The sequence below is a fragment of the Fomitiporia mediterranea genome (assembly GCF_000271605.1).
Source record: "Fomitiporia mediterranea MF3/22 unplaced genomic scaffold FOMMEscaffold_8, whole genome shotgun sequence".
NCBI classification, from domain to species: Eukaryota; Fungi; Basidiomycota; class Agaricomycetes; order Hymenochaetales; family Hymenochaetaceae; genus Fomitiporia; species Fomitiporia mediterranea.
Genome location: NW_006760393.1, coordinates 2,750,018 through 2,775,280, shown reverse-complemented (window position 1 = coordinate 2,775,280; position 25,263 = coordinate 2,750,018). Strand labels below are relative to the sequence as shown.

General features: G+C 46.8%; 13 protein-coding genes across 13 annotated transcripts; 5 read left to right on the top strand and 8 right to left on the bottom strand.

Moving 5' to 3' along the window:
• Positions 1–1,106: 1,106 nt before the first annotated feature.
• FOMMEDRAFT_148062 (uncharacterized protein) lies at positions 1,107–2,116 on the top strand (the record flags this gene model as incomplete). The annotated part of the gene is made up of 2 exons (XM_007268826.1): positions 1,107–1,145; positions 1,212–2,116. The coding sequence occupies 2 exons, from the start codon at positions 1,107–1,109 to the stop codon at positions 1,863–1,865; spliced, it is 693 nt and encodes a 230-aa protein (XP_007268888.1). The 3' UTR covers positions 1,866–2,116.
• A 175-nt stretch (positions 2,117–2,291) lies between these two features.
• Positions 2,292–2,933, top strand: FOMMEDRAFT_126669 (small secreted protein; the record flags this gene model as incomplete). Its single annotated transcript, XM_007268825.1, has 4 exons — positions 2,292–2,328; positions 2,389–2,462; positions 2,549–2,632; positions 2,783–2,933. The coding sequence occupies 4 exons, from the start codon at positions 2,295–2,297 to the stop codon at positions 2,846–2,848; spliced, it is 258 nt and encodes an 85-aa protein (XP_007268887.1). The 3' UTR covers positions 2,849–2,933.
• Positions 2,934–3,103: 170 nt separating this feature from the next.
• FOMMEDRAFT_111561 (Lipoyltransferase and lipoate-protein ligase) lies at positions 3,104–4,819 on the bottom strand (the record flags this gene model as incomplete). Its single annotated transcript, XM_007268824.1, has 7 exons — positions 3,104–3,380; positions 3,449–3,523; positions 3,579–3,650; positions 3,715–3,855; positions 3,995–4,327; positions 4,415–4,586; positions 4,662–4,819. 7 exons carry the CDS (start codon positions 4,817–4,819, stop codon positions 3,132–3,134), a joined length of 1,200 nt encoding a protein of 399 aa, XP_007268886.1. The 3' UTR covers positions 3,104–3,131.
• Positions 4,820–5,005: 186 nt separating this feature from the next.
• On the bottom strand, positions 5,006–5,848 carry FOMMEDRAFT_111556 (NADH dehydrogenase alpha subcomplex subunit 8). Its single transcript, XM_007268823.1, has 5 exons — positions 5,640–5,848; positions 5,485–5,572; positions 5,338–5,410; positions 5,219–5,278; positions 5,006–5,116 (listed from the first exon to the last, which is right to left on the bottom strand). The coding sequence occupies exons 1-5, from the start codon at positions 5,797–5,799 to the stop codon at positions 5,027–5,029; spliced, it is 471 nt and encodes a 156-aa protein (XP_007268885.1). The 5' UTR covers positions 5,800–5,848; the 3' UTR covers positions 5,006–5,026.
• Positions 5,849–6,010: 162 nt separating this feature from the next.
• Positions 6,011–6,523, top strand: FOMMEDRAFT_88843 (uncharacterized protein; the record flags this gene model as incomplete). The annotated part of the gene is made up of 2 exons (XM_007268822.1): positions 6,011–6,381; positions 6,427–6,523. 2 exons carry the CDS (start codon positions 6,011–6,013, stop codon positions 6,521–6,523), a joined length of 468 nt encoding a protein of 155 aa, XP_007268884.1.
• Positions 6,524–6,687: 164 nt separating this feature from the next.
• FOMMEDRAFT_126660 (DUF498-domain-containing protein) lies at positions 6,688–7,434 on the bottom strand. The gene is made up of 3 exons (XM_007268821.1): positions 7,098–7,434; positions 6,936–7,036; positions 6,688–6,874 (listed from the first exon to the last, which is right to left on the bottom strand). Exons 1-3 carry the CDS (start codon positions 7,423–7,425, stop codon positions 6,773–6,775), a joined length of 531 nt encoding a protein of 176 aa, XP_007268883.1. The 5' UTR covers positions 7,426–7,434; the 3' UTR covers positions 6,688–6,772.
• A 630-nt stretch (positions 7,435–8,064) lies between these two features.
• Positions 8,065–8,787, bottom strand: FOMMEDRAFT_21961 (uncharacterized protein; the record flags this gene model as incomplete). Its single annotated transcript, XM_007268820.1, has 5 exons — positions 8,663–8,787; positions 8,579–8,606; positions 8,438–8,517; positions 8,256–8,377; positions 8,065–8,178 (listed from the first exon to the last, which is right to left on the bottom strand). Coding segments are annotated over exons 1-5 (355 nt in total), but the record flags the coding sequence as incomplete, so codon positions are not given.
• A 436-nt stretch (positions 8,788–9,223) lies between these two features.
• FOMMEDRAFT_158755 (uncharacterized protein) lies at positions 9,224–10,667 on the bottom strand (the record flags this gene model as incomplete). Its single annotated transcript, XM_007268819.1, has 4 exons — positions 9,224–9,652; positions 9,723–10,238; positions 10,292–10,463; positions 10,522–10,667. 4 exons carry the CDS (start codon positions 10,665–10,667, stop codon positions 9,224–9,226), a joined length of 1,263 nt encoding a protein of 420 aa, XP_007268881.1.
• A 242-nt stretch (positions 10,668–10,909) lies between these two features.
• On the top strand, positions 10,910–12,576 carry FOMMEDRAFT_169690 (uncharacterized protein; the record flags this gene model as incomplete). The annotated part of the gene is made up of 3 exons (XM_007268818.1): positions 10,910–11,163; positions 11,236–12,269; positions 12,341–12,576. Exons 1-3 carry the CDS (start codon positions 10,925–10,927, stop codon positions 12,574–12,576), a joined length of 1,509 nt encoding a protein of 502 aa, XP_007268880.1. The 5' UTR covers positions 10,910–10,924.
• A 261-nt stretch (positions 12,577–12,837) lies between these two features.
• Positions 12,838–13,583, bottom strand: FOMMEDRAFT_158753 (uncharacterized protein; the record flags this gene model as incomplete). Its single annotated transcript, XM_007268817.1, has 3 exons — positions 12,838–13,203; positions 13,297–13,497; positions 13,575–13,583. 3 exons carry the CDS (start codon positions 13,581–13,583, stop codon positions 12,838–12,840), a joined length of 576 nt encoding a protein of 191 aa, XP_007268879.1.
• A 418-nt stretch (positions 13,584–14,001) lies between these two features.
• Positions 14,002–15,398, bottom strand: FOMMEDRAFT_21959 (uncharacterized protein). Its single transcript, XM_007268816.1, has 3 exons — positions 15,297–15,398; positions 14,994–15,241; positions 14,002–14,914 (listed from the first exon to the last, which is right to left on the bottom strand). Exons 1-3 carry the CDS (start codon positions 15,297–15,299, stop codon positions 14,230–14,232), a joined length of 936 nt encoding a protein of 311 aa, XP_007268878.1. The 5' UTR covers positions 15,300–15,398; the 3' UTR covers positions 14,002–14,229.
• Positions 15,399–15,625: 227 nt separating this feature from the next.
• FOMMEDRAFT_111551 (uridine nucleosidase) lies at positions 15,626–17,336 on the top strand (the record flags this gene model as incomplete). The annotated part of the gene is made up of 9 exons (XM_007268815.1): positions 15,626–15,674; positions 15,741–15,812; positions 15,928–16,423; positions 16,485–16,505; positions 16,586–16,706; positions 16,776–16,798; positions 16,835–17,089; positions 17,135–17,181; positions 17,262–17,336. Exons 1-9 carry the CDS (start codon positions 15,639–15,641, stop codon positions 17,334–17,336), a joined length of 1,146 nt encoding a protein of 381 aa, XP_007268877.1. The 5' UTR covers positions 15,626–15,638.
• A 348-nt stretch (positions 17,337–17,684) lies between these two features.
• FOMMEDRAFT_135779 (FH2-domain-containing protein) lies at positions 17,685–23,907 on the bottom strand (the record flags this gene model as incomplete). Its single annotated transcript, XM_007268814.1, has 21 exons — positions 17,685–17,930; positions 18,011–18,124; positions 18,192–18,365; positions 18,421–18,551; positions 18,606–18,744; positions 18,799–18,882; positions 18,939–19,094; positions 19,147–19,212; positions 19,274–19,401; positions 19,461–20,328; positions 20,383–20,460; positions 20,513–20,623; positions 20,678–20,776; positions 20,827–20,992; positions 21,049–21,117; positions 21,169–21,419; positions 21,476–21,889; positions 21,941–22,687; positions 22,739–23,211; positions 23,267–23,614; positions 23,673–23,907. The coding sequence occupies 21 exons, from the start codon at positions 23,905–23,907 to the stop codon at positions 17,685–17,687; spliced, it is 5,097 nt and encodes a 1,698-aa protein (XP_007268876.1).
• Between the last annotated feature and the right edge of the window lie 1,356 nt (positions 23,908–25,263).

Here is a 25,263-nt window from a genome sequence, read left to right as displayed (position 1 = left end):
GGTAGGGTTTTGGCGAGAGCAGTGAAATAAGTGTGCAAGTTGAACGCGCACGCTCAGGCCTTGCACGACGAGGAGTGAGTCACGAGGCGTGACGGAAGACACGCGCTCCAGCATCGCCACGTCTGGTTCTCCTCTCGAGTCAGTTCAAACGACCCTCACCATCATCATCCACTTAGATTTCCATCTCTGCTGCAAATCGAACTTTTTGCACTGCACTTTGCTAGGTCAGAAGCCATTTGCCAACTGACATGACGTCGCTGTGTAGCCTCTTGCTGGATCAACGTGATTTCCACAAGTCATCGAGTTGAAAAATCTTGTAGTCTTGAGCAACTGTCGCGATGTATAATCACAAATCAAGCTATCAGAAATCAAAGTCTGCTCTGCTCCATCAAGTACTCCGAGACAATCTGTAACAGCGTTTCGTAGTCTCTGTTTTCAAGATTTGTGGCAGGGCGGTTAGTGTTAGCCACCGACTGTCCGAACTTTTGCGTCGGCTCTCGGCACGCCCCGTCCCACTTCTCTTGCCCTTCTCTTGCTCAACTAGGAATTTGTAGTATCCTCATGGCTTCCGCGTTCTTTAACGCAATTGTTCTATGCTAATGAGGGCCTGTGCAACTTCCTTAGTCAAGCCGATCGAACTGTGCCTCTCTGTGCTGCAGGAAGGCCCAAGCACTCTTTCCGAAATTCCCTGTTTGGCTGCTTTCGTAAGCATCAGCCAATCATTCGCCAAATAGGTAGTGTGTGCTTTGGCCATATAGTACTGCACTTGTCTCCTGGTGCTGTCCAGCTCCCCTACACGCGCATCACCGACGAATTTTCTAAACTGCGAGTTCTGCTGCAGTTGAGTGACCGTACGTCGGTTGCTGACTGACTTGCATCGCTTTCATGCGCAGCTCCTCTGCTGTCTTACAGAAGTCGGCGAAGATAAAAAGAGCTATGGCTTCCGCATCTACCCCATCACTGCTACATTACAAGCACTTAAGCGGTTGTGCATCACTCGACCGTTATAAAACTCGCAGTTGCTTTCTCTGTCGACTCGCTTCGCTTATCCGCGTCTACTCGCATTCCCCGCTCTTCACCGAAGCTCTTCGCCTTCATCTATCAATATGCCCAGAAATCCCAACCCAACGCAATATGACAGTCAGGTTCGTGTCAAATAGGCGCCTTTTTGGAAGTTTATCACGCTAATGATTGTGTTCATCGCGGTATAGATGACCAAATTTAAGACGCATGAGGCGCGTGCTCGCCGTACTAGCCACGCGAGCTCTCCCTCCCACGTGGCAGATCCGGGTCACGGTCAAATTCCCCGCTCGCGTACACCACATCCGACGCGTATCTCCACCGCGTCCGCGGGAGCATACTCGGCCATCGCGGACCAACCTCAGCTGCCACATACGACCAGCGGCGGCGTCTCGCCCCACGGCTGGGGAGAGTCGTATGGCGCCAGCAACCCGAGTGGTGGAAGCCATTACCCTGCTTATTCGCCATACAATACCATGTCCTCCCACGACATGTCGAGCACTCTCATGGCTTCAGGGAACGCGCCACAGATGGCGTACACGTCGTCGGGTCAGTGGATTCTGGTGTTCAGGCTAGATGGAGAGAGGCAGAGACAGTGCACTTTGCCAATTGAGCAGCACCAGGTTCCCCACGCTCAATGTCCTTGTGGGACTACCGTACGCATTGTCCATCTGCCTTCGATTGTTGGCTGGACACCACCGTTCAACGTATTGTGGAACTTCAAGAAAAATACTTCCAACGCGTGGATTGAAGGAACTACACCAATCTCGAACTGCATTTCTGCTGCGAAGTGCCCTTCGTGTGGAGCACAGATCACACTACATGCCTCTGCAGCTCCTGCGTAACTCGTCTAGACTCAACGTCATGAGTCGTCTCGAAAAATTATTATTGCTAAGCATGCTTCGATTTCGATCTTCTTCTCTTTCCTTGCCCTTGCATTTAGATGGTCCTAGTGATCCTTCTGGTTTTTTGCTCTTCACTGTCAGCTTTTTGCAGTGTTATTCACACTGTTAGTGCTGTATCTATTGATTCCATTATTCCCGATAGTGTACCGATAGTCCTCGTTGTTGATTTGTCTCCGTGTTCTCAGCATTTGTTTATACCCTCCAATTCGAAATACTGTCTTATATCTTAAATATACACCAATATAGAGAACCGGTTTCATGGATTTGCATATTTGGCTTAGTCAGCGTGGGACTTGTTACATCTGTCCTAATTTGGAATTGAAGCACTTGCTCAATTACACTCATAAACACTGGTAACCAGGTTCCACCATGCCTCTTCCTTGGGAGGCCTTGATCCCGTTCGGTGAGAGAAACTGATACTAATGATATATTTGCTTCGTACATTGATGGAAAATCTTCGCAGGGCTTTTGACTACAATGTTCGCTGCTGCGGGCACTTTGTTGAACGTGTCACAGCGTGCACAGAACCTTGGGAAGGTGCGTCTCGTTCCACCCCAACCATCTACACGTGTTGGATCCTCTCTGATCGTGAAGTTTGCTTTCTCTTCTTTTCTTCGTTCTAGCCTCCAAGGTACCATATTGATGATTGGGACGAGATGATGATGGAGAGGGACAAGAGGTTATCAGGCCATAGACGAGGCCAACGGGTGCGTGTACCTGATCTGGACTTATTGTTCTCACTTTGCGCTGACTGACTGAAACACCAACACTTAAACGCTCGTGACCATTGAACAACATTGGCTTGCCTTCTCGTTCTTTATGCTACTTATTTGTCTCTGTGTTTCGGTGTTGATCAGACGGACCCTATCGCTCCTGAAAACTTCTCGACAAATAGTGTTTGGTACACAGACAAGACGAAGTAGATGCGATAGATCTTTGTTTCTGCCATCCGTCTTTGCTATGCTATGCATGCTATGGCACACGAACAGACCAAACAGACCAAACAAACAAAACAATAAATTGCACGATCTTTTTTCATTGTCTTCTTGGTCAAACAAACAAACAAATGGAGGCTAGGCCGCCAGTCTTTCCCAGGAATGTTTAAAGTCGTGTCGTCATCAAAATTGATACGCGCAAGGGAAGAAGAAAATACAAGGTACAAGGGAGAGTACTTTGAACGGATCACGGAAGTGGCAGTTAATCCAGTTAGCAACTCGTTTCTTCCCTGATCCAATTCCATATCTCTCGTATGCGCAACAAGGAAACATTTGTATTCTTCTCCTCTGCCCAGCATGCGTCATCATCACTCTCATCATTATTAAACTGAGTGATGAAACCATAGCGCATGTTTATCAACCTTTTGTTGATTTCGTCGCATGTTTCAGGAGGAATGCCCCTCGGGCATGATATTTTGCAAGAGAGGATCAACCCGTGTTTCGATGTGATCTCTGCGTGCTATGTCCGTATTGCATTGATTTGAATGATAAGTGGATGTGTGCTCTTAATTTATCGGAGGTACTTACGGCTTCTCCGAAGTCAAAGAGCCTTGATACAGTGTATGTGAATTCGGGCGTTTGGCCGTATAACCAATCCCAACTCTAATTAAAATTAAACAAAAAGGATTTAAACCTTGACAAATAAATCAAAACACACCTTTAGCTCTTCCATTCCTTTACATATTGCCGGGATGTTCACAATATTCTCGTCGTCACCGACGAACTGCGGCTGGGGTATCGCTCTTAGATAACCTTTCGTTTCGCTACACACAGCGATAATAGCTGACACGTACCTCTTCATCTATTCCGTAAGCCTCCTGAAACGATCGCACGGCAGCGTTGACGAATCCCTCATGCGTGATGGAAGGATCGAAACGCTGGAGGTTCTGCACAGGTGAACGGACGGAAGCAACGCCTTTGGTAATCATCGTTTCCTGATGATGATGGGAGAGGGAGGGGATATCAAATCAAATTGGAGTTCATTAGCACACACACAACGCATATTGTTAATTGTTAATTGATTGGACTGTATCAATAGATCAAAAGCGGGTGTTCCCTGCGCGCTCAACTCACCTTTGTAGTATGTAACAAGTCTCCAAGTGTATTGAGTTGAGTGGAAATGAGCATTGTGCCGTGGTGATATGCTCGATTACTTGCGATCTTGTACGCTGATCCTGAAATGTGTATAAAACGAACATTGTTAGTACAAGAAGAAAAAACATGTGTTGATGTAAAATAGTTAGTTAGTGCACTGATCTTAAAACCTTCAGCACAGACATCGTTTCTATCATTCACATCCGCGTTGACACCTAGGGAACGCACAGCGCGCACGACTAGCTGCGCCGTCTCATTTCGGTTGAACGAGGTGCGCGGGAGATGCACCGAGTAGTTCGTGTTCCCAAGGTCCTGGAAAAAAGTAACACAGACACAAACACCATATCCAAATTCCACTACGTTAGCACATAGAAGTCAAAGAGAACGTCAAATTCGTACGTGATAGACAGTACCACCACCACTGCGCCTTCGAATAAACGGGACACGCCGCAGTGCAGCAAGTTGCAAATTCACCTCCTTCCATGGGTTTTGGTTACGCCCTATGACGACGCACGGTTCATCACGGTATAGAAGCAACAGGGGCCTCTCATGGCTCTTGTTTCTAAATAACCTGGTTATTTCGTTTGAAACGTTCAAACTCAGCCTCCCTGTGGCCCAGTAAAATAAGTAGTTGATAGAAACGCACCAGTCCTCTAGCGTAAGATTGAAATAAGGATTGGTTGACTTGGAGATGTAGATTGAATGTTTCGCAGTAAGTTCATGGATAGCTGACGAATTATAGCGCCGCTGTGTCAAAGTGAAATGGTTCCGTAGGAGAGGATGACGGTAAAGTTTGAGGTTCATTTGAACGCGTCCATTACGCGCTGTCCATTACAATAGCTGGGCAAAGTCAAACTGTGCTAAAAATTGAAATAAAAAGTCGCTGCAATTCCTTCCATCAAAGAACAAAATCTAAGGTGGGCATCTAGAATCTTCAGACAACTTGCAGATAGCAAAATTTTAATATTCCATTATAGCAGAAAGCAGGTTCTTATATTGCACTATGCCTATCTATTTCTGGATTGCCTTAAATACTGGGTTCTCTACCAAATGTATAGGAGTCTTTCCCTCTGGAGTACCTGGAATCTCCTTCATAAGACCCTGTAGAAGCGAATTGTGGAGAAGTGATGAAGATTGAATTGAGAGTGGAAATGTGTAAATAAATAGTTAGCGTTAATCACGGTTTGAACGATGAACACGTACCAATTTCTCGAACATGCATTTGTTGAGTGTACGTTCTGGTTTACGGCACAAATAGTATTCCTGTAAAATGATGATCGCACGTGAGATACAAGCTGCGAAAGAGGATGCGGACTGCGTACTTGGTTATTCTTCTCCAAGCATTCCCAGTGGGCATCGAATTCCTTCAGACAGTTCTCCCGCATCTTCGTGATGCTAGATATTCACAAGGCAGATATAGCGTAATTGAGTACGTAGCAATAGTCGAATAATAAGGCGAGAGAACTGACAGGTCGGTAGCACAACGCGTTACACGTCGACCTTCCTTCAAGCAATGAGCGGGATCCCTGTTCTCCGCTTTGCAGAGCATGAAGTCCTCTAGATTATATAGGAATTAAATTCATTTAATTTCTACCACGCTCAGCGAATTATCTGTAACGCTCACCATTGTACTCCTTGCAGTACGCTCCAATGAAAAAGGCGGCGCTCTTGAGCGGCGCACTCGTCGTCCCGAGCTCATTTACCCGCGGAACATCCGCAGGCATAGGCGCCGGGTCATAATACGGCTTCGACGACGAGGCCGGGTCTTGAAGCGGGCTCGCCATCGTCTGTGTAATGTTGGGGTCGAGTTGTGTTTATAGCAAGCGGTAATCCGACGTTGTTGAGAGGCCGGACGAAAGAGGAAATAACTTCTCGTATTTCACGCGTACCAGAATTACATAAGCAACAATTATGAACGCGACTGGACGCGTTTCGCGCCTTCGCGTCTCCTACTACATTTATGTCATTATGGTGAGCAACTGCTGCTACGACTACATGCGTAATACTGATGGTTTACTTCAGGCTCCAAAAGCTACTTATAAGGCGTTTCCCGTGCTCATTAAGTCGCATAAACTCACATTAATCCTCGACGCGCCGCCAGATAAGAAGACAGTCGCGCAACTGAAGGAAGAGGTCTTATCTGCCTTGACATCAAATGTCGTGAATCGTGACGGCGAATCTGACGTGCCCGAGGTGGAAAACCTTGACGACTTTGAAATCTGCCGTGAGCTGAAGGAGAGGAAGGACAGAGCCGTCGTACCAACGGGCAAGTTCGAGGCTCTGGATGAAAATGCACAAGTCGCAAAACAGACTACACCATACGAGCCTCTGTTTCTCCGATTCAAGAAGAATGGTGAGATCTCTTGGTCAGTTAAATAGCGCCTTGACGCTGACAGGTCGACAGGTGTCAGGTTAAAACCGGAATATACTTTACCACCACTCAACGATGATGAAGGTGATCCAGAACCCGAGCTTCCAAATAAGGGCAAAAGAAAAGCAATCGATTAGGCTGGTTAGAAGCCAATGGAAGGACTGTCGACTACCTGTGTTTATATACTTGACTTTGCTGTCACACGTAAGGAGCAATCGCGTCTACTCATTTTCCTTTTCGTTCTCCAATGGCTTCAAACCGTGAATTTAGCAGTTTTCGCAAAGTGTTCTAGATCTTGTTGTATTACTTGTAATGGTACAATGCATGGGGATTTAAATAATTTATGACAATGAGACGGTAAATCAGCTGCCTTAAGCTATTAATACCTATAACTGCTTTTTCCATGCTCGAAGCGTAGCTGGTAATAATGCAGCAGCTACGTGTCTGCCTTCCTCCGCTAGCAGGTTATATGTCGTACATGCATTCCACTTGATAACATACCAGGGTGAGTCATCATAATGAAGAGGAATTAGTTGGCCAAATACATACCGTATCCATTACGTCCAGCTGTATCCCGATGCTATTCAGGTACATCCTGATCGAAGGAGGTGGATGCGATACACCCTTACCCGTTCCAAGTATTAATATCTCTGCTCACATAGTGTAAAATCAGTCGTTACATCTTAATAACGAGTTGTGAGGTCAATATACCAGGCTTGGGCACGACAACCTCAAACATCTCAAACTGCTCTTTCGACCAACCATTCCACAACGTACTCGGAACATTCCACAAAAAGACATTTCCATCCAAAAATATACACGAAGAAGGAAGAATAAGTCCATCTGCGAGCTCGATCCCGGCTGCTGTCATCCCGCGCACTTGGACGGGAGGAGCAGGTCCGTCACCGAGGATGTTGTGAATTTTAGTCGGTTCGCTGCTGAAACGGTGTGGAGTCGATGAGAAACATTGTGTAGGTCGTTGTTGTCTTAATAAAGCCGAGGATTGACAAAGAAGTCGCCTTGCGGCTTGACGATACATTGCAGAAAGTCAGAGGCGAACACTGTGCAAGAATTTAGGAAACACTAAGCCCGAAAAGACGTCAGCTTACGTATTACACTTCCGATTGAAACTCTGCAAACGCGTCGCGACGCGTCATGGTAGCCCTCTGAGTAAAATAAATAACACCCTCCGAAAAAATTACTCTTTTCCTTAATCTTCAAGGACCACTTTCTTAACAAACTAAGTATATTTTACACAAACTTGGCAATCAATTTCAGTTCTTTCTACACTTGCTTACGAACCAGGAGCACAACCGGGATAGGTGGTCGCTCCCACGTCGGGTCGTCCTTACCAATTTGAACTTCCGCAACCTTCTCAAAGCCATACGACTGATAGAGCTTTGTATACGCTGGGGTGGTCGAGAAGACGTGAATCGGGCGCCCCTCAGAGTCTGCAAGCTTTGTGGTGTAGTCTAGGAGGACTTCGTCGTATCCTCGGCCTTCGAATGCTGGAGCAGTCCGGAACGCGAAGATTGCGCGTGTGTCTTTAATTTCGTCTCCGAGATTTTCGTGGAGGAAGGTATAGAGTGTTTCACCGGTTTGTTCGAATCTCTGAATCGAGTGAATAGTCGATTGGTTGACAAATTATAGGAGCTATGGAAGGGATATGCAAACCTTTCGCTGCAACTTGGACTTTCCAACGTAGTTGAGTATGCGAGCGACGAGACGGTTGATAAAATCTAGAAGCTTGTCGATCTTCTTGTTTTTGGACGTGTCATTTGCTGCAGGTGGACTACAAATGTCATATGAAATATCCTCTCATCAATCACCGGCAGCTTCTCCAGATGATAGGTGGAACACTGCACTCACGCTCCCATGACAGCTTTTCCATGGTCAATTACATATCCCCACTTCTTGCGCGTCCACATGGACGCAAAGAGCCCGAACTGGATATGTTCGATGCGATTGTAGAGACGAGTTGGTCTTGCATCCTAAGCACACTAATTGAGTAATGCCACTAGCAAGAGAGTAAAGGAACAGATGAAGCGTACGGGAGTATCGCGCATGTATATATACATTGGATCATTAACGGATCCTTCGAACAGGGTTTGCGCAGCCTGATGGACATCCTCTAGAGAAAAGTCAACTTTACTTAGATATATGCGCGACCAGAAGGATGGGTTGAGACCGACCACGACGTAGCGGCTTGACCTCAATCTTCTTCAAGCGGGGTGGTTAAGGGACACGATTTCTTCGCGATTAAAAAAACAACATACCGCATGCTTCTCATCAGCCTCACCCTTGTAGTCGCCAGAGCGGGGAGTTGCAGGATTAGTTGAGCTTGTCATGTTGGAGCTGCTGCATATACCACAAAGCTATCTCAGGCTAGAACTGGAAGGAAAGTAGACCGTCTAGCAACTACACAAAATGGTTGTTGACAGGCATTACTATAGTCCAACCCCCTTTTTATTCACTAAATGGCGGAACCGAGCCTTCACAACAACAAACATCGTCTGAATGGGCTAAGAGACCACGTGCAAAAGATTTCTCTGACTCACATACATTGATATTGAACCTAATAAGTAACAACAGCCACAACGCAAAATAGGACCGACACGACGCGAAGATCACCTCCTTTCCAGGTCTTGACAAGATGTTGATTTGGAGTTCAATTGGGAAAGTTCGCATGACTTGATGTGGTCCAATCTGACTCACATTGAAATATACGGCCCCGGATACAAAGGGACATAAAGCGCAACGACAAGATGTAGGAATAAACGCGCGAATACTTGTACAAGCTTTGTATAATTGCGGACTGTGCATTCAGATGTACAGTGTCATCCGTTAAGCGTACTCTCCGCATCCATCCACAAATCCCTCTGTCCCCAAAAGTCCGAAATAATAGTAACAACCATCCAACAGGACCTCTCATCCATTGGTGCATCTCCGGGATCTCCTATCCATCGAACACCTGAGCTCCCTTCCACCGCTTCACCAACACTACTTTCCGATACAACGAGATTCAGATTATTTTTGTTAAGATCTTTGATAAAAGCAATACACGCCCGTGCAAGCGACCGTAGAGTGCTCAACTCGTCACTTGAGAGTTGATCGTCTACGCGTGAGAGCAACGCAAACATCCACCGTGCGTGATTCTGCGACAGGTGGGCGAAATGGGATGAGGATGTGGAGGATCCGGATTCGAGATGTTCGAGGTGCTGAGTTAGCCAGTGCTGGAAGTACATTAGGAGATGTACGCAGTAGCGCTAAGTAAAAAGAAGCAATGAAGGAGAGATTATTAGATAGATATTTGATATTAAATTGATGAAGACGTACGCTATCCATTTTTCTGAGTAGTGCAGGTGTCGGATGTCGAGGTCCACCTGTGCGACGTCCTGGTTCTCCTTTGGAAGGTTCGTGCGGCGACTCAGGTTGTGGCGTTTGTAATGGGGTTGGCAGAGGTGCAGCGTCTTCCTCGGCACTTATGTCCATTTCCTCCGCAATACCACTCTGATCTGCCTGTTCATCTTCTACTTCACCGAACTCATTCACAACCAGGGTTTCCCGTACTTCGGTTTCTCCTATAGCATTTTCGGTAATAGGCACTTCATATTGTGATACGTCATCACGATTGATATGGTTGTGATTGAGATGAAGTCGTTGTTGCGCGGATTCGGTCAGGATTTGCCTCGAGTTTTTAAGTTTCTTATTTTTCGGCGAGTTCCAGTCACATTCCGGTTTGCCATTGATAAAGTCCCACCACCTATCACGTTCTTTCTTTTCTGGCATGACTTTGGAGTTTCCTGTTGAAGGGAATGGGATTGCTACACCGATCGTTGGTTGACTCGAGTTCTATAAATAGGCTCATTAATCATTGACCATAATGGACCGCAGGGAGAGCGTACCTTCCGAAAATTCCTAAATCTCTTAATAAACACGTCTCGCCACTCTTCAGATGGTAGCTGAACGCGAGGCTTACTCGGACCTGCAACTACTTCTTGCACAGCTACCTTAGCAGACTGCTTTTGAAATGGATTCTCTGCACGCGTGATAAAAGGGAGCCTTTTTGCATCACGCCTACCACAAGTAGCACATTAGTATCATATACAGGAACTCCAAGGTTATTAGGACTTACCGAACAGTGAAAAGATATTGTAAACCATTCATCGGTTCATCCGAGAACGTTTCCGGTAGGTTAGCTACAGGTAAGGTTTGTCGACCCATTGAAGGCTCTTCATCATCATCGTCCGATTCAAGCATCGCTCCCAAGGTGCGCTTCATATTCGTTATTGGTCAGTTGTAAGTCAGTCGTAGAATAAAGCAAAGTTACAACTTAATACAAGCCGTCCTCTGACACGCCTCCAGATCGACGGTTAAAATTTCCTATTTAGGAGCACCATATCGCGCTTCCACCTCCACTTTCACAGGCTCACACCTCATTTGTTGTTTTCTTGCTATAGCATGTTCTTTTCTTCAGTCCTGCTTTCTCCAAGTATCGACTCCTCTTTAGGGCTAAACTACCTCTTCTTGCACCCTTCATGACGTCTTTTTATCAACCTCAGTCTCAAAATGACGAACCTCAAATCGATTTTGACCTCGATGCCCTCCAGGCACAGATCAATATGGCTATGGCAGAAACAGAAGAACTAGTCTCTTCATGGGTCCAACCTTCCAAGGCGAACAATGCTAGTACTACCAGTGGTGACTACAGGAAGCCGAAGAGGACGTTTGAAGAGATGGAGGGAGAGCTGAAGGAGTATCTTAGGAGGCCTCCTAGGTGTGTATATCTATTGTTTTCAGGCCCTCGATGTGATTTCAAAAGGCTGATTTTTTTATTTGGTTGATGAAGGTTAGGTGTTGGTGCGCCAATACCCGAATCTACGGGTCCAAAGGCACAAGAAGAGTTAAAGCTGAAAAATAAGCTTGTTGGGAAAAATAATAAGAAACGGCCCGGGGATGCCACTCGTGCTGCAATATCAGAAAAAGAAGTGAAAGAGGATGAAGACGTGGAAGACGAGGAGACAAAAACGAAGAAAGGAGAGTCAGGCTCGAGTATGAAGAGGGTACGAATCGATCCATTCAGTTTGCCGAAGAAAAAAGTCAAACGTACCAATGGAGATGGTGTTAATTCGAGCTTGAACGGCGATGTTGTGAATCATGCCCCGGTCATCGATGGAATTATCCTGGATACTCCAGCTCAAACCTTGCTTACGAAAATCGAAACGAAATCGACCTCACCATTGAACTCACAGGGTGCGCAGTTTGGTACCGCTTCTCCGACTTCTCTGGTTTCTTCAACGTGCCCAGCCTCCCCAACCTCTGCAAAGAAAAAGAAGAAGAAGAAGAAACACAAGCTTACTTCACCTCACATCGACGTTATCCCGAACAGTGTCTCGAATTCTTCAACGACAAACGGAGTTGCCTCCAGTCATGGTGCTGGCGCTGAACCGGGCAGGACGTCCTCCGCGGGCATCACTGCTAACGGAGCAGATACTCACACCATACCTAACGCGCCGCCAAAAGAGCAGGTCATACATGCTTCACCAACGTCTCCTACATCTCCAACCTCACCCACCTCTCCTTCGTCTTCAGCTTCAACGAAGAAAAGGAAGAAAAAGAAAAAGAAACACGCACTCACTCAACCCAATGGAAGCAGTATCTCGAACGGTGTTCCAGCTGCTCCACGAATGCTAAGCGGCATTACATCTAGTGCACCAACAGACGACAAGTCTCTGACTATTGGAGCTCCTATTGCTAACGGAACGACGGTAGAAGAAGCGAGGGCAGAAGCAGAGGAGTGGACAGGCTTCGGAGACGCGACTCCTGATTCTGTGGAGGACCAGGAGGCTGGCATTCCTTCGTCACCGAAACTAAAGGCAAACGGTACGTTTATAGTTCCGTTAATTTATCCTCGTATAAAACAATAGTATTGAGACAGTATTATATTACGCTAGGTATTCCAACATCAGGACCTCATTCTCCAAAAACTACACACAAGATGCAAGCCCATCCAGGACTATCCTTATCCCTGCCTCTACTTAACTTGAATGGTCCACCACACCCTATCACTAATGACAACAACAACGAGGATGATGCGATACAAAGCCCAAAGACGAAGAAAAGACGAAGGAGACGGAAGAAGAGTAAAGTAAACGGAACTGGCGTGGAGAACGCGGGACAGGTATCATGATTCCGCGCATATGCATTCACTCAACGTATCTATACCACTGGATGATTCTTGGTTCACTCGAACTGATCGCATGATATATCGCATTGTATTGATTTCCCGTTTGTTTAATTCATGACATTTTGGTTTGTTTACTTGCAAGTACAGCATGATAATATACTATCAAGAAGTACATTAAATCAACAGGCAACCGAGTGACAAAACATACACTTAATTGATTATATTGTACATTACTATCAAGGAGAAACCATCCATTATACCTGATCACGTATAATACCCATACGTATATTTCTTCTTCACCTTCGAACTGCCAGGTATGATTACAAGCGGAGTAGTAGCAGGTATAACACGTCCGGGCTCAGGTTTGGGCGGTGGTGGATCAGGCTGAGAACGAGGAGTATACAAAATTCGATCACCGAGTGTACCAATTTGCCTATGCCTGTAATGTGCTTTGAGGGTATTATATGGTTCAAATTGTGGAGTTCGGGTCTCAGGCCTTGGAGGTTCTGGACGATTATGTTGATGAATGTGATGTATCCCTAGAACACGCTCGAATGGTGTACGGTAATACCGTTCGATGTCGTTAGGTCTGTACGGCGATTCTTCCCTTTCTCCTACACGTTTCTTGCGCTTCGAACGTCGTCGACATTGTCACTTCCTCGTCCGATAATCACGATATGAACTTATAGGATGTAAGATAGACTTTCTCAGACGAAATAGTACCCGTTCTTCTGGAAGTGGTCCGCGTATTCGTCTACGTACGCTTCGCCTGTACGCTCGCCAGATACGCGCATCGTGTATCTCATCTTTACCTTCATGCAAGACGGAACTGTTGAACGTGAGAAGCCCGCGTAGACGTCTGAGCCATCCGTGAAGGGCTGAGGGAGGAGAGTTGGATGGGTAGTCACGAGTTTGGCCTGCAAGCTAGACAAAGTGCAACGTCATTCGGTATTAATGCATGCATTATAGATGTATGGAGATGAAGCAAGCTAGATGCTCACTTGCACCATAACTGTGTATATCTTTCACTCCTTTAGTAGGTACCCAAGAGGTGATGTCGCATGCTTCAAGTTAGGGTAGTAAAAGTATGTAGTAGAGCAGGTATACACTATCATGGCAATAGGAGACGGAATGAATGAACGAAATAGCACGTGTGGTTCTGTTTGCATTCAATTTAACTTTAGAGCGTATACTTCAGCCATCAGTTTGCTTATATTTCGTTCACCATTAGGATCATAGTGTAGCAAACGAGAAGGAGAAGAGGAAGAACGGATTGAGTTATTTTTAGATACACATGTTCGTCACTCTATCTATGTACTTGTTTCACTATCAGCTTCTTGTCGTTCTTTTACGTTTATATATAACCGCGCAATGCGCCATGCACATGTTTCATTATTAATATCATAATTCATCACATTGTCGTTAATTCGTTACTGTAATAAAAACATCGTGGAAGTACAACAAATAGCTGTTAGCTCATCTAAAAATTCAGAATAAAAACAACCGGACAAAACGTTTCCAAAGTTAAAGACATCATACAGTCGGGTTAGAAATCGCAACCAAAAGAAAACCGGATAACATAGGAAAAACAAAAGAGCCGTAAATCGTAAATCGTCAAGCCAAGACCATATGAAGCTTTTGCGTTGGAAATCGCGTCTACGCCGGGACGTACATCTCCGTCGGCGAACGACTATGTCCATGATAACGATGCCCATGCCTCGAGCTGCTCGTCCTCGCAACACCAGATCCAGCCATAACGTCACCATATCGACTGCTCCCATGCCGACTCGAGGAACGCACGACAGGGATAACACGTTCGTCGACATAACCATGACGAGAGCTTGCCGCACGTGAAATGGGAGCGCTATTTGTAGTCACGTATCCGGAAGGCGCGACGTGTGCGACGGGGGTGACGCTCCCGCTACGATGATGTCCGTGGTGGTGTGAGCTGAGGGTACGCATGAGAGGCACCCCGCCACCGTTGCTGCTGTGATGTCTATGGTGTCCATGCGTGCTCGTAGTGCGCACGATAGGCATACTGTACGCCTCGTGTCCGACATTCGAAGCCGTCGTGACGATAGGCGTGAAGCCTTCTCCGCGGTGATGATGAGAACGGGAATGACGAGAGGAGTGGTGATGATGACGACGTGAACTTCTACCGTGCAAGATGGTTTTTGCACCTAGACGGATTGCCATACCTTCTTCTGCTAGTCTGCGTTGACGCCTGCGTCTCTCGCGACGACGTTCGCGTTCTGCTTCATCGTGCATTGAGAGTCCGCGGGCGAGGTGTTCCCTTCGACGAGTTAGGAAACCCCATAGCCTGAAATGCGCACCATGATACCTAGATAGCAGTAACCCACGTTTGGCAATATCATCAGTTAGCCACGCTATCAGTATAACCACGCATACAAGCAACTCACGGAGGCCTGCACCGACGCGGAAAATGCAAGAACGGGTGCCGTCTCTCAGGACGGTACACCCCGTCCTGTTCGTAGCCTCTTCCGCGCTTACGATCACGTTTATATTCACGATAGACATGCGCGTCGTGAATCTCATTTTTGCCTTCATGCGAGACGCGCCTGTTGAAAGTGATTAGTCCGCGTAGCCGTCTGAGCCATCCGCGCACTGCAGAGGGAGGTGAGTCGCGTGGGTATACGCGAGTTTGGCCCTGACAACGTTAGAGATGAGCAGGGCTGGAAGAAACCTTGGATGAAAACGCCTACCATGCTCGTGCGTGTCGTTCACTTCCTCTCTATAGTGTACCCAAGAGACGATGTGATACAGGTTGAGTGGATGAAGGAGTTGTCGTGGCTTGTGAAAGAGCGGATGCAAGGTGGGCGGAAGATATACGAATCTGCACGGCCACGGGGAAATGAATATGAATGTAGGCGCGTGTTTGGACACCAGCTTGGTTACTTTATTTGCACCCGACAGATCGAGACCGAGACCGAGACTAATGACGTCGACAAAGTGTTCTATCTAGACCCTGATCAGCGTCTATTAGTATTAGACTACTCCCTGCTGCTGCACTCTTTCAACGAGGCACACCCTCGGTTAAGATAGGCATGCCTGGCAAACGTATTTGGCTCGATTGTGACCCCGTATTTTTTTATTCCATTAAACCTATTTTTATCGACTTTAATCCACTATATGTTTTTACTGATTAGGGACACGACGACGCAACTGCTATCTTACTCGCAATCCATTCTCCAGGTATAAACCTCATCGGCATCTCAACAGTAAGCACGTTCGCTCATCCAACACTCCATCATCACTCCTCATCACCATATCATCAAACATTAAAGCTCTGTAGTGCTAATAGCGCTCAAGCTAATATGAATCCGTCTAAAATAGGTCCACGGAAACACCGACATAGACAACACCTTCAAAAACGCTCTTCGATGTCTATACGCATTCGGCGCGCATCCGGGTATCCTCGTATACCGCGGTGCAAGCCAGCCTTTACTCAAATCAGCCAAACACGATCCCGAGATTCACGGGCATGATGGTTTGGGCGGGGTCGAGGGCTTACCAAGTTTCGACACCTTCGACTTTGCCGACAACTACAAAGATGATAACGAAGATAGAACGAATGATAAGGACTTGCATGTCCAGGCGATCCGAGGACGACTACAAGACAGCCTTGAGAAGGGAGGGAGAGCGACTGAGGGTATGGCTAAAGCTGTACAAAACGCGATTCAAGAAGGCGAAAAGCTAACGATCGTATCTACCGGTCCGATGACGAACATCGCGCTCTTCGTGAGTGTGTACCCCGATTTACTAGATGGAGTCGAGGAGTTCGTCTTCATGGGCGGAGGAGTCGGGCAGGGAAACCGGTCTGCTGTTGCTGGTAAGCAAGTTTCTTCCAGTGTTTTAATTTCACATTGATGTATGAATGAATGATGTTGTAGAGTATAACATATTATGCGACCGTACGTCACTATTCTCCTAGCGCCTATATGCTATCCCTTAATCTCCGTTCTGACAATGCTAATATTACAATCGACCTTAGCCGAAGCGGCCCAAATCGTGCTCAACGTGCCTACAAAGAAGACAATGATACCCATAAACGTCACACATACGGCTATAGTCACCAAGAGCGTGCATGCAGCGCTTCTCGATCCTTCCACAAAGTCATACATCAATATCGAAAGGGAGAAGAAGAACGTTGACGTTTCTAACGTTTCATCCATCGATGATAGATCTCCCACTACCGCTTCGTCGGGTGACAACTCTTCCTTGCTAGAACCCCAGCCTCCAGAACTACACCTCCCATCACCTCAAACACCCCTCCGCCACACACTCTCCACACTCCTCACCTTCTTCTCCTCAACTTATGCATCCACATTCGGCTTCACCTCCGGCCCTCCCTTACACGACGCACTAACCATCTTCTACCTCTCCCATCCTCAGTGCTTTAGAGTTAAGAGAAGGAGAGTGGACGTAGAGTTGAAGGGGGAGTTGACGTGTGGGGAGACTGTTGTTGATTTGTTTGGATATTGGAAAGCGGGTAATAGTAAAGGAAGGGTAGGAGGTAAAGGAGAAGGAGAGGAGGAAGAAGAGTGGGGAAGAGAAGGAAGGAATTGTTTGGTTGCTGAATGGGTGGATGTATGCGTCGTTTCTTCCTTTTAATTCCTCTCCAGTTTTCTACATGCATCACTAATCGCTGACTTCTTTACCTTATACAGGTAGAAGCGTTCTTTAAGTTTTTCTTAGAGTGTGTCGAACGATGCGACACAGTGTCTCCACTTAACAAGCAATAATGCCAATATATTGGCCAACTTGAAGAAGAGCCAAGCTTACCCATATTAATTTTCACTTTCAGATCGGGATATGCAAGGGCTGTTGGATATTGAGTATGTATAGCAAGACAGGATTAGATGTATACAACATATAAACCTTGACCAATCAGTCAAACAACAGTTAGAAACACATCACACAGATCAAATATGTGAAAGAGGAAAGAACACGTTTGTATGTAAATTATATATCCCAAGTGAGAAACTAAGAAAGTCATGCAAGTCGTCAAATCAAGAAGAAGAGAGAAAAACCAATCAAGGCAAAACGAACGAAAGTAAAAGTGAACAAAGAAAAAGAGAGGGCCTTCTCAATCAAGACCCATCCAAGAACATCTTACTAAGCGGACGTGCATTCCGTTCTCTCCGTACACCCTTGCGCATACTCTTGATAGTCGCGTCGAGTTCGCCTCGGCCCACAGAACGATGTCTACTGTCTGCTGCATGCGACTCGGCGGGAATCGGTGGTGGAGGTGGGACGAGGAAGCCGCCTCCTGAAGTGGGAGGAGCGGCTGAAGTTGCGGAAGGTGTGGATGGAGGTGGTTTCTTTGCTTGGATCGTCTGTTGGGGCGAAGGTGAGTAATGAGTATGAAAAACAGTGAGGTATGCATGTGAAGAAAGAAAGAAATATATCTGCATACCGATTGATCACTGTTGGTTGAAGGCGGAACGGCAGTTTTCTTCCCGTTAGTAATAGCCGAGGCAGCGGATTGTTGTGCTTTGGTCTGTGCATCGTGCACTTCAAGTGCCGCTTTCTGAATTGAGTTATTAAAAAAAGAAAATGAGGATCATGCATAGCCTGAAGATAGTTGCTTAACTCACCCTCAGTGCTGACGAAAATGATACGATCAAACTGAAGAAGTCTTCAGGCTTTGGTCCCTCTGGCGAATCAGCCATTTCACCATAATACGCCATGAGAGATTTCAAGTCCGACTCCACAGCTCTATTCATGTTCTCCAGAGCTTGGATGCTTGAGGTCACTTGCACGACGAAAGGCTACCAATCAAATCGGTTGTTAAGGTGATCTAGTAGTGGGAGTAAGGTTACTAACCTCCATGACTTGAACAAAACGATCATCTGAATGAACATTTCTACTTTGACGCTGCAACTTGATCTCTGATTGTACTTGTGCAAGCCCAGAAGCCAGAGTCGTGACAGCTGCGGAGACCGTCTGCATCGAAACTACACAAAATCACCTGAATTTGCGAAGACATGTCAAGAAATCTTGCCGCCTACCTCGAGCCGCTGCCTCAAGGTGAGGTAAGTCGTCCAAGAAGTTGACTACTTCCGGATCACTCCTAAGAAGGACACGAGAAACGTAATGAAGGAGAGTTGGACAGTCTGGACTGGACTTGACTGTCTTCGTCTCTTTCATCTTTTTAACTATTAGCAAAGCATTACAGACCTTCCTTACACCAGAAATGCCCACCTTTAAAAGAGCCTCCAGCTGGAATCCTCGAGCATTCCCTCTGAAACTTGAACCATTCAGAGCATTTCCTACAGTCAGCACGGTCTAAAATGCAGCACGTCAATCCATCTATTAGATAAAAGAAATCCTTGGTAGCCTACCTTGAGGACTTGCTTGAACCTAGTCGACGCTCTCAGCTCCTTCGTTGCCTGGCGAACGATGTCCAGCTCCGGCCGAGTCTCCTCGATGTCTATCTCAAGTTTCCTTCGGTATAACATGCAATTGATGCGTTCTGAAAGCCGTGGTATACCAGAAAGCTACAAACAATTGAGCATTTGACCACATGGGCAAGGAGAGATAGCTACTTACTTCTTTTAGATACTGATCTGCCTTTGCGAGCTGTTTCACATCCCCGAACTCATCAATCCTCTTCATCTGGATTCACATATCAATTAGCACACAGGCACGGGAAAGAAGACTAGACGGAACTCCATACTTCATCCGTAGTCGGCAGGTGTCTTGAGATAGCCTTTAGATCATCGACGCTCAGCAAGGAATCGTCAATCGTTAATAAAGCACGCTTAATGTCCGCTAAGGAGGGCTTTATCCTGGTCAACATGATCACTAGAAAAAGAATTAAATTCAGCATCATTCAATATGTACCTTGCATCTTCATCACTTACGAATATTATTTGCCCGAGTCGTATCCAGCAAAGTAGTGACAGATGTTTTCCTTGGAGAGTTCTGAGGGGACGAGGCCACCTTCGATGGAGCTGCCTCAAGCGAGAAAGTCTCTTCCAATTCCTTCAGGTCCAAATCGATAGAAGAGCCCGTAGACAGGACGTCATCCCAGACTGACGGTCCGGCTGCCTGAACAGTGACTTTAGTCCAAAAGAAGGGCCTCAGGCGTTTCCCGGGGAGTACGATATTTGGTATCGGAGCGCCCTTGCGACTCATACCAGGAGGTGGGGGTGGAGGCGGGGGCATTCCAGGAGCAGAAGATGGAGGCGGTGGAGGAGGAGGGGGGATCGAAAGTCCTGAGGGAGGCGGGGGAGGAGGAGGAGGAGCAGAATTGGGAGTCGAACTTGAAGATCGGCCCCTCTGTGGTGGCGGCGGAGGTGGAGGAGAAGTTGACGATGGAAGGACGCCTAAAGGCGAATTTGGTGGAGATTTTACAGGCGAAGAGGGAGCGGGAGGTGGTGAAACTTGCTGCTTAACGCCTTTCCATGCTGACGGAGGTGGAGGTGGCGGTGGAGAAACCCCTTTCTTAAAATCGTTCTCAGTGACATACCGCGGTTTAGCCTTTAGCTCCTCTTGCAACTTCTGCACTTCAGCGCGAAGAACAGAAATCTCGTCGTCCTTAGCTGACAAAGCCTCAACTGCACTAGCTGCAATCTTCTCTGCATCGATATCACGAATTTGTGTCTGTCGCGGTTGGGCTTCGCGAGTCGAAACATCATTGTGCAACCGGGAATACACTGATTCCATGGCACGTTTCAGGTAAAGCACCTCCTTATCCTTCCTTTGTAGCAGCGACTCGGCCTCTTCATTCTAAAAGTACACTATAAATAGGATGTCGCGGTTAGACAGCAGGAACCAGCATACCTTCTTCTTGAGGTCCACGATTTCCTCCGAGAGCGCATTCCACTTGACGCGATCTCGTTCATGTTTCAATCGCTCCTCCTAGTATATGCTTAATTTCTTGATATAGACAAACACAAGTGCAGAAACTCACAGTATCTCGAGTCTCGGATGGCTGGGTTAATTTAAGACGTTCCACCTCTGCCCGTAGTTGTACCACTTGCTTCTCCTTTGAAACTAGACGTTGAACGAGACCTTGAATGCTCTGAGCGGTGTCAAATCAGTCTTGGCTCGCTTTAGAGGATTAAATATAATTTACTTCTTTGCCGCCTTTCGAGGGAGCATTCGTTGTAGGTAGTGTCTTTAAAGTGTCAATCTCGACGCGTTGCATAGCGATCTCATCTTTCAGTTCTACCCTCTGGAGCATGATCAGAATCATATTGTCGAGCAGCAGGCAGGACGTAGTACCTCTTTCTCAAGACCTTCAACTGCGTTTCGGAGCTCCTCCATCTCTTTTTTCTGGAAGTCGGAAGAAACGTCGTCATCGGAAGCCACTTGGATTTCCAGTGTCTGGTCGATAACCGGGGATATCTGGGAGACGAATCGGCCCAGTATACGAAGCCAGTCTACCCCTCTATAAAAGTAGCTAAGTCAATAATACATGAAATATTACGAGTGAGGCGTACGTACAATTCATCAAAAGCTATGCATTGCTCAAGTAGCTTGTTCACAATCGTTAGGTAGTCCGCCTTGAATTTCCTACATAAACTAGGGTCAAGCTGGCTCTTTAAATAGTAGATTCATACCCACAATGTAATTTCGCGAGTCAGCAATGCGCCTAGCTGGTGGAGAGCTTCAATAAGTGAAGGACGCAGCACTTCTTGGCGCAGAGAAAGATCATTTAACACAGCACAAGCAGCTTCCAGTTCCGAGCTACCCTCCGAGTCTTTAAATAATGATCTAGTCCGTTCTCGTAAGTCTTCTTCATCCTCAAACTTCTCTTCCGTGTAGACGTCAATTTGCGTGACGATGGATTCAGGAGGTCGAATATATCGTAATGTCTAGCCGGCCCAGTGAGCCGAGCCGTCGACAGAAGATAGAACGTAAACGGACATACCACTATGATCTCGTTTAAGCCTCGACGGCTGAATTCTTCACGAAGCTGTATGCGTTCTTCAAGCGACTCAGGACAAGTTGTCAATGCATTGACCAGCGTCATCGCAGCCGTCCGAGCTTCCCAAGCACCTTCCTCTTCCTTCTCACCAGGAACACCAGCATCTGAATCGTCATCATCCTCACTCGACAAACGCAATGAGTCAATGAGTTCTTCAAAGCGGAAAGCCTCTTCGTGAGCGACACGGTAATCGGAAAATGCAGCGAGAACGAGGTGGTGCCCATGTGTTACGGAAAGAATACAAATTGCGGCGAGTAGTTCGCAGGTTAGTGTTCTCAGTTTGAGAGAATCGGTGTGGAGTGTGTAGGTTACGTGAGTTACAAGCATGGGAGAAGCTAGGAAGAGATTGAATCCAGGCTATACAATATATGAGCATTACGGGAATAAGACACAAAACGAGAGACCTGCCTCAGTATTGAGCAGAACTCGCAGACACTTAACCACTTCGTATAGCACGCTCTCTTCCGTATCAGAAAGTTTCTTCCTCTTGCCACCCTTCCCAACAAGACTCGCAAGCAAGCTAGCCAAAGCGTCCATTCCCTTGCTTTCACCCAAGAATCTCTCTACCCAGCTAACCTTCGCAGTGGAAAGATGTACTCTCAACGAAATAAGATGTTTCACGAGCTTTATGTCGTTCGGACGTCGTGAACGGAGTCCATCCGCGTAAAATACGGTGGACGAGTTGTCCTTGCTTGGAGTGGCCTTTGACTTCGACATGGAACTCATCCAGGACTCGGTACCCGACGACGCCCACCAGCTTCCCCATAAACCGCCCGTCGTTTGAGGCTGCAGCGGGGCGATGTCGGAATGCGCAGGACTGCTCTCACGTCGACTAAGCTTCTCAGCCGCATATGTAGTGCCGTTTATCTTGGGAGACGAAGGAACATCAGGAGGAGTCTCGCTCGCAGACGAACTACCCCACCCGCTGATGGAAAAGCGTTTCATAATACCATCCCCAGTCAAACTCGGTACAAGAGCTGGGATGAGCGGAGCCGCCCTAGCAGGTCCAATCGTCGCTGACTGAGCAGGAGACTGAGATGACTCTCTCCCAACTGTCGAACGCATCTGACGATTCTGTCGAAGGAGATAGCGTTTCCGGTCTGCAGGCATGTTCCGCATTGCCTCACGCTTTTCACCCCTCAGTCCGAGATCATCCTTATACAAAGTCAATTAGGGGCAAAAACTGAGTAACATTGAAAGACATACAATCATACGCTCAAAATCCTCTTCGTCACAGGACTTCTCGCTCTCAGTGTCGGATGAAGCGGTGTGATTCTCCACTGCCATCGGCTCACTCACGATTGGCCGCTTGTTGCTATTCTCAACCACCGTCTCCTGCATAGGAGATTCAGGAGTCGCTGAACCTAACCAGCCGTCAAATATACTCGAAAAGCGTTTGGATGAGAACGTTCCTGTGCTGTCAGGAGAGCCCGATCTTGGCTTTGCAGTAGGTGATGACGGGGTCGATGATGATGCTTGCTTCTGCCTCGCAGTGCCCTCTCCTTCCTCTTCTTCCGCTTCCAAATCCGAGAGACGGCGTAACGTCGACTCAGACGGAGCCACGGAAGGAACACGAGAATTCGGACGACGATACCATTCGTCCGGAACGCAAAATCTAAACTCCTTTGCGTTTCCAAGGATCGTGGAGAGCAATACGTCAGGCTCCAACCGCGTAGAATCTTTGCATGGTGTCAATAACTAAATAGACATAAGTGAACAGGAGTCATTACATACTATCTGCGCCTGCGCCAGGTGTGAACGTTTCAATGGCATAATCAATCGTTCCGCCACCCGCGATAGGTAAGGCCTTTACGAGACCGAGCTGTTCACACGTTGAAGATATAACTTCATGGACCGTTGAGTTTAGTGTCAAATAAACGGTCCATTCAAATCCGTCATGGATCTCTGGAACACGTAGAAACGAGAATTTAAGACGCAGCAAAGGATGCCTCGACACCAAACGAATGACAGGTGAATGCAGATGAGAAGTCAAGGGAAACGAAGAGAAATGTCTCTCGGGAGCGGAAGGTTTTGGTTTCGATGCAAGTATGGGGGCAATAAGGTCATCCTCCTGAAGCAGCTCTTTAACAGAATATCAGTTTACGACCTGTAATGGCTCGGATAGATGATTCTGACTTACCGGGTCCTATACTTTCAAGTTCCTCCTCTTCCCAAACGCGACCCGAATGTTCCTTGCGTACCCTCTGTAAATCCCAGCCCGATTCTGGGAGGTCTCCTAAGATCTCGTCCCTAACATCTTGTGGTTGGATCAGAGAAGCAATCACGTCTTGAGCCGTAGCATCCTGATTTACAGAAGCAAAGTAGACAGTTCCGGCTGGTGAAATGACCGGAGCAATGAGTGTGTTGTCGGCCATGTTCATGGTCTGAATAATGTGAAGCCGATCTCCGTCTATTCCCGCAATAACCTATATGCAGTATAACCGAGTAGCTGCTCGTGAATATCTAGAGCATAAATACAGAATCGAAAGGAAGGCGTCAGAGTTCTGGAAAGCCTGGGAAGAACAACCGTACGACGACAGCGTGAGTGGACTTGGTCAAGAGGTGACGCTAACGTCCGAATTAGACTTAGGGGGTGACCGCACCGCGTACAATACACGCGTGCCGCGGTTCTCGTGTATATCGGGCTACCTTCCCGGTATGCCGTTCGTCACTCACTCCCAGCATCATACATTACAGTAGTACTCAAAACACAAATCATCACAAACTTTCTATTCAATATTCTTCTGCTGCATTTTCTTAAAAGCGAAATAAACAAGAAGCAACACGCATAAATACACCAACACAATTCCAGGATTCCGCCACCACTCATATTGCTACCGTCAAGGCCAGCATCGGACTATGCTAAACACAATGAGATTGTACATTTGTTTAGTACCGAGGTCCTTCGCGGAAAAATCACGAAATCGAACTTACTGAAAGTGTTCTCGCAGCACAACAACTATTGCATACATCCAGAACTACCAGCATCAATGAATGACCTAGTTCGAGCCAATAAAACCCACTCATCATCAGCTCTCCAGCCGGAACAGATCATTAAGTAGTCACTCACACCAGTGATGCCTTAGTGGAGGCCAACAGGTGATACGCCAGGTTGCAGCTCGGGTTCCGAGGCGACTGGGTTGGCAACTGGGACGGGTCCGGCGATGGGGGCAGCACCAGTGGTGGTGGCAACTGCAAGGAGGACGAGGACGAAGATGATACTGGTAGCGGCGAGCTTGGCGAACATTCTGACTGAGTAGTAGAAGGGTAGATGTATGAATGTTCTCTTATGTTCTCAGAGCTGCCTTTTGCCTGGCTTTTATACTGCCACAACCGCTTTCTTTCTATTTCGTTTTCTCTTGACATATTCGGCGCTCCTTGTGCTAGATGTGTTTAACAATAACAAAAGGACTGTTAATGTGCCTTGATGACATAGAAACGACCCCAACACCATCACTCGGTGCATTTGTCAAATACAGCCCGTGCATAAGTTCCAGATGGCTCAAACTCTAAATCTCTTGTTAATCGTATAGATGCCCGGAATCCCCGGATAACTCTTTTTGTTAAATAACTGTATGGAACCACCTCATATTGCAACTCAAATGTAACTCAATAATGAATACTAGTATGAACAAAACTTGTTGGACAGTAAAACATTGATTGATCAAGACATACACTCAAATAGTTAATCACAGGCGCTAGTTCATCTATATATACGTAGCAATTCAACA